A 6,071-nucleotide genomic window follows, 5' to 3' on the forward strand; every position below is an offset into this window, starting at 1 on the left:
TGTAATTTTAGTCTGAGTATGCCTTTTTATTAAAAAAAAAAAGAATGAATATTCCGTCAATAGAGGTGATCTCTCAGTGTCCTTGTAAACTTAGCATAGATGATAATACATAGGGTCGGATTTCGAACTCCAGACATCCAATTATTCACCTTTGGCTTAGTCCATTTACTTTACTATGAATAGGTTAACAGGTGGTTGGTGTTAAGCTGTTTTGTGGCGCTTGCTTTTGTTTCTTTGTAAATTTCGTACTTTGTATCATTTTTTAATGGTTTTTATTCCTTTGCACACCTTGTGTTAGGAAGGCCTTTATTGTGGTAATATATTTCGTTTTAGCTTCTTAAAAAAAAATAAAAAATGGTCTCTTATTCAAAAAAATAATAATAATTTGGTCACGTTGTTTGTTATAATGATTATGAGCTGATATAAATGATAAGATAGTTTTTAAGGGATATGAAGTTTCTATAAGGTATATAAATGATAAGGTTGATTATTTTTCCTTTTCTAATTTTAGTTTGAAAGTGCCTTTAATAGAGGTGCTTTTTATTTTTAATTTCTTTTGTTATTCATCTTTTTATTTTTGTAGTGGTCGGAGTTTGAATCCCGAACCTTACATATATTATGCATTGTTCCAACCAACTGAGCTTAGCTCACGAGAACTTTTATTATTCATCTTTAAGAGATGAATTTCTAACCACTAAACTATCTGCAAAAAAAATTACAAGATCTATTCCAATGTCTCTGAACTCTCCTTAAAAATTTAATCATACGTGACAATTTCTCCTTGCTATTGCCATATCAACAAATTTAAAATAAAGAAAAATTCTATATTTAATCCAAAACATAAATGTCTACATTAACTACATTTATTGTCAGCATAATTACAATAATTTTGTATTCTTTTTCAAATAATTCGGAGTTCGACCGTAAGATAAAGATATCATGGTCCATAATTATTCCACCAAAAAATTGAACTTGGATTCTTCCGAACAATTCGTCCTTGATGATACTCATTCATCTCTTGAGCTCAATTGATTGGTTTGAATTATAATAATTTTTATCATCCTCTTAAATTATTCTTTGAAGGGTTAAATCATAACACATGACATGTGCAAACTAATCATTAGTATGAAATTACATGGAAGTTTTTTTTTTTTTCCTGTCAAGCCGATAACTAGAAATTCACCCTTCAAAGTGAGCACTACAACATTTTTTACTTTAAGCAACGCCAAAACATCGTGGCCAAAGGTCGAAAAACCGTTTTCTAAACATTCAGGCTACGGATTTTGCAGGCGTGGCATTTACGGCTGTTGCCTAAAGTATAGACCACAATTTTTGAACTTCTTGCAACGTAAATAAAGATTATCGTCTGGGTGCCTCTTAATGTCACGGTTTTTATGCTAGTTTTGGGCCGCAATTTCCAACTTAACAATGATAACTAACTTGTGGCCTAAGCTGCGAAATAAATAGTTGGCATACACTTTAGACAAAATGTATAAAGCATTGCCTGTTCACTTAACCCACACAAACAGAACCATGGCCTCACACATTTTTATAATTTTTTTTTTTTTTACCCTTTTTGCTTTTATTTCAGTAAAATTTAAGTACAACCAATATCATACTTTGCTTAACGTAAAAAAAAAAAAAAAAAAAAAAAAGCTTAATTGATCTGCCGGTCCCTTTTTGCTTTTATTTCAGTAAAATTTAAGTACAACCAATATCATACTTTGCTTAACGTAAAAAAAAAAAAAAAAAAAAAAAAAAGTTTAATTGATCTGCCGGTCCCTTAACTTATTTCTTTTATTCAATTTGGTCCCATAAGTTTTAACTTTCTCAAACACGTCCCTTAACTTATTTCTTTTATTCAATTTAGTCTAATTTTAATAATTTTAATCCCCTAAAAAAAGAAACCGTTGGATTACGAAGGTCTATAAAATTTTATAGTATATCACCATCACCTAATTTTTTACTTTCTTCTTTGTTTGTAGTCTATCAATAACAGCAACAACAACTCATTTTTAATAAAGAATCTGAAAACTCCATCTTTAACAACAACAACAACATGTTTGTTCAAAAAAATAAAAAACAACCCAGACTGAAACAACAACAACACCATATCTAATTTGCTCTCTTTCGATTTCAACTCAACAATAACAACACTAGTGGCAACAACCTCTTAAAAAAAAAAACACTAGTGGCAACAATTCCTCTTTCAATAATAACAACAGAGTGAAATTTTCACTTCCTCCTTCTACCCTTTTAACGTGTCCTTTCTTCTTCTTCTCAATGCCTTTTCATTCTTCTTTGTTTAATTTTCAGATTAGGGATTTTTTTTTTGTTTGAAAATTGGCGATTTTTGTGTTGTTTGATAATTGGGTTTTGAGATACAGAGGGAGAACAAGTTTGATGATTAATTTTTAGAATGTTTTCATTTTTCTGGGTTTGATAATTGGATTTGAATAACCATAATAGTTGTTGTTGTTGTTTGACAGTGGTGGCGCTCCGGTGCTGAAGTCACGGTGGAGGAAGAAGAGGATGAGATCACAACAACATCCGTACAGGAGCGTTTGGCGTTCTTTCACACAAGGAATTCTGCAAAACGTAAATCAGCTTATTCAACCTAAGAAGGAGAAGCTTGGATTGTTGTTGATGATTTGGATTTTTCAGATTATTAATTAATTCTTTGTATTTGATGGAAATTGTTTCTGGGTTTTTTTTTCCTGGATTTCTTTGAACGTTAGATGAATATATGATGATATTGATGAATAAGAAGAGGGAGGAAGATGAATAAAAAGAAGAGGGAGGAAGATGAATAAAGAAAGTAAATAAATTAGATGTTGGTGATACACCGTAAAATTTGATAGATCTCCGTAATCCAACGGTCTCTTTTTTTAGGGGACTAAAATTATCAAAATTGAATAAAAGAAATAAGTGAAAAGACGTGTTTGAGAAAGTTAAGACTTATGAGACCAAATTGAATAAAAGAAATAAGTTAAGGGACCGGCGGATCAATTAAGCCAAAAAAATATCATGTTTTGCTTAGCACATTCACTCTCGTGTCTCATAATAGTCTTTCACTACACCATTTATCCTTTATAAAAATAATCGAAAAATGTTGCCAGAACTATGAAAATCGTTGCCTAAAGGTATAGGGGACGTTTTCCGGGCGTCTCCTATACTAGCGTCGCCTATAGTCTATGGGGACGTTTTTTCATGATCTTTGGGCACACTTTTTCAAAACGTCGCCTATGCCCTAGGAATAGGGGACGATTTTTTAGGGATTCTAAGAGGACGTTTTTAAATGTTCCCATAGGTTGCTTCAATTAATAATCGTTGCCTTAAATGTGAATCTTAAGAAAACATAAAAACGTCCCCATAGCTTACAGGCAACATTTTTAGAGTGTACTCGTAAAATTTTAGAATTTCCAATTATTTTAGAAAAGTGACTATAGCTTAAAGACAATATTAAAACTGTTAATTATAACTCAAACAAGATCGAATTTAGCAATACAACCACAAAATATGTAATATAATAAAATAGTTTAAACATTAATTCAAGACATAATAGTAATCAAAATGTCAAACATTACTTGATAAATTTAATGTTTCGAAGTATAAGCTTAGCAAAATAACAAAACTATAGTTCGGACAAGTTTAGTGGTTTAACTACAATCCAAAATATGGTTTAACTACAATCCAAAATACAACACCATCCAACTCGATCATTCAAGTTTATCTTGTAATTCATCATCCAAATTGTCCACTTCAAATTCATCACCGATGTTATCATCTTGAATTTCATCATCTACATCATCCTCTTGAAATTCATCATCTACATCATCAACCTCTTGAAATTCATCATCTATGTTGTCCTCAAGAAATTCATCATCTACGTCTTCCTCTTGAAATTCCTCATCTATGTCATCTTGTACAACATCTTCATTGATACCTTGCTGCATAAGAACAACAAAATACATAAACCATAGATATTGTTGGGTCAAAGGTCAATCAAAGACATCAACAAGTGTTGTACCTCGCACAAATAAAAACAAAAACAACAAGTAAAACACAGTCAACATAGTCGCAAATCGGAAACTTGTTTTACACATTTCCCTTCCTTATTCTATCATTACAATTATTCTATCATTACAAACGCATTTTTAAGTTTGTGCAACTTATGTCATGTAATGCAACAGAGAAACAAACACAAAATGCAGAAAAATAAATCACAAGTTTGCACAAACACCACAACAAATTGCAGAAACAAAATTTATGCATAAAATTCTGCAACACAATCAAAATCCGACTTTGGACACGCATCTTAAACAATTCAGCCAAACAACATAATCATAAGTTCGCACAACTCTAATTCAGACCCAACACACGCAAGTTCACAATTTCAGGCACTTGCCTACATTCCAAGTGATGTCACTACTAACAACTTTTTGCATATATAATAACAAGCAAAACAAAATATATGCATAAAATTCTACAACACAAACATAATCCGACCCTGCACACACATCTTAAACAATTCAGCATAACAACATAATCATAAATTCACACAACTTTAATTCAGACCCTACACACGCAACTAAACTGTTTCAGGCACTTGCCTACATTCCAAGTGATGTCACTACTAACAACTTTTTGCATATATTAACAAGCAAAATATAACTAGTTTAACTCAATTACAGTAACATAATCAATAATATTTCTATATATGGTTACCTTTTCAGGACATGGAGTATGAATTGATGTAGAGGAATGCATTTGCGCTCTACTATCCTTTGGGGAACTGTTAGCATCTCCATAAGATAATCCTAGCAAATGTTCTATTGACTCCATAACAATTGAAATTCATGCCTTAAAGTAGATACCTCTTGACTATGTGTTTGTTTCAAAGCATTCATCTCAACCTTTCGCTTCAATATCACTTCCTTTCTTTTCAACCATTTCTTGAAGTTGGGACTAGCAAAAAAAATTCAAGAAAACATTAATTAATATTATAAACAATGTTTGCCGGCAATATTAAGTAAACACAATTTAACGTAACTGTAAATTTTTACATACAAATACTTTTCCAGTTTCTTCATCCAATTGCTTTCCTCTACTTCCTTTTCGAGTTTCAAAAAACATTTTTGATTAAGTGGGCTCTCTTTTTTCCTTTTCACTCTGCACAAATCATAAAACCTCCCATGAATTAAAATGCCTCTCGTAGAAACTAGACATGAATTTAAAAAATGCCCAAAGAAACCAATTGATAAATATTTGGCAAGTGTACCAAAACTATCAAAGTAGTAATAAAGTTCGTATCCACGAGGACCGTTGTGAACTTCTACTTAGCAAGTTCGTTAAAATAAAGGATGTATTAATTTATGGGTTGCCCTAAGCAGTTGGATTTGGTTGCAATAAAAAGTAAATAACAAAAAATAAAATGGTTTGATAATTGGATTAAAATAGATGATCAAGCTTTCGAATCCTCTATTGCTCATTGTGAGTAATTTGCCTCTCTTCTCTCTCAAAGAAATTAACCTAGCTTTACGACGGATTAACCAAGTGGTTTTGATCAATCTCTTGACTCAAAACCCTTTCCTAAGTTATAACCTTTTAATCTCTGAAACTGATTGAATAACCGTGGAAGCTATGTTAGAACGTTAATTCATAAGTCATAACTCTCAATTTCCTATCTCTAGGTTCCTATGTTGAATTAAACAGAATTACTATTTCAGGATTAAAAGCTAGGGTTAGTAGTCATTTAATTCCTAAGATCAATTTATGTGATTGAAAGAAGCTAGGGTTAATAGTCATTCAAACAATCATACGAAAAGCAATGAACACAAATAATTCTGAATGAAGACTAGGTTTTCATTGATGTTAAAGAGAGTTCTTCAAATTACATGGTCAACAGATCACAAAGATTCATCTCATGACTTAATCAATCTAAGAGTTTAGCTACTCATAACTAAACAATCAAATACATAGAAAATAGTGAACATACATAAACCAGAACCAACTATAAGTTTGCTGAGATCCACCGCGTGTTCTTCAGCTTCCTGGTGCCGTCTATGCTC

The 6,071-nt window shown here is 31.6% G+C and overlaps 1 protein-coding gene across 1 annotated transcript; it reads right to left on the bottom strand.

Annotated features, from left to right (window-relative positions):
• Positions 1-3,719: 3,719 nt before the first annotated feature.
• Positions 3,720-4,845, bottom strand: LOC11410571 (prostatic spermine-binding protein). Its single transcript, XM_024770341.1, has 2 exons — positions 4,729-4,845; positions 3,720-3,950 (listed from the first exon to the last, which is right to left on the bottom strand). The coding sequence occupies exons 1-2, from the start codon at positions 4,843-4,845 to the stop codon at positions 3,720-3,722; spliced, it is 348 nt and encodes a 115-aa protein (XP_024626109.1).
• Positions 4,846-6,071: the final 1,226 nt, after the last annotated feature.

Source organism: Medicago truncatula, chromosome 7 (assembly GCF_003473485.1).
Source record: "Medicago truncatula cultivar Jemalong A17 chromosome 7, MtrunA17r5.0-ANR, whole genome shotgun sequence".
NCBI lineage: Eukaryota > Viridiplantae > Streptophyta > Magnoliopsida > Fabales > Fabaceae > Medicago > Medicago truncatula.

Excerpts from the sequence above, each read along its gene's own strand:
- LOC11410571 (XM_024770341.1), bottom strand. The coding sequence starts at position 4,845 with ATGGAGTCAATAGAACATTTGCTAGGATTATCTTATGGAGATGCTAAC. Across the intron at positions 3,951-4,728 it reads ATACTCCATGTCCTGAAAAG|CAAGGTATCAATGAAGATGT; the intron begins GTAACCATATAT and ends GTTCTTATGCAG.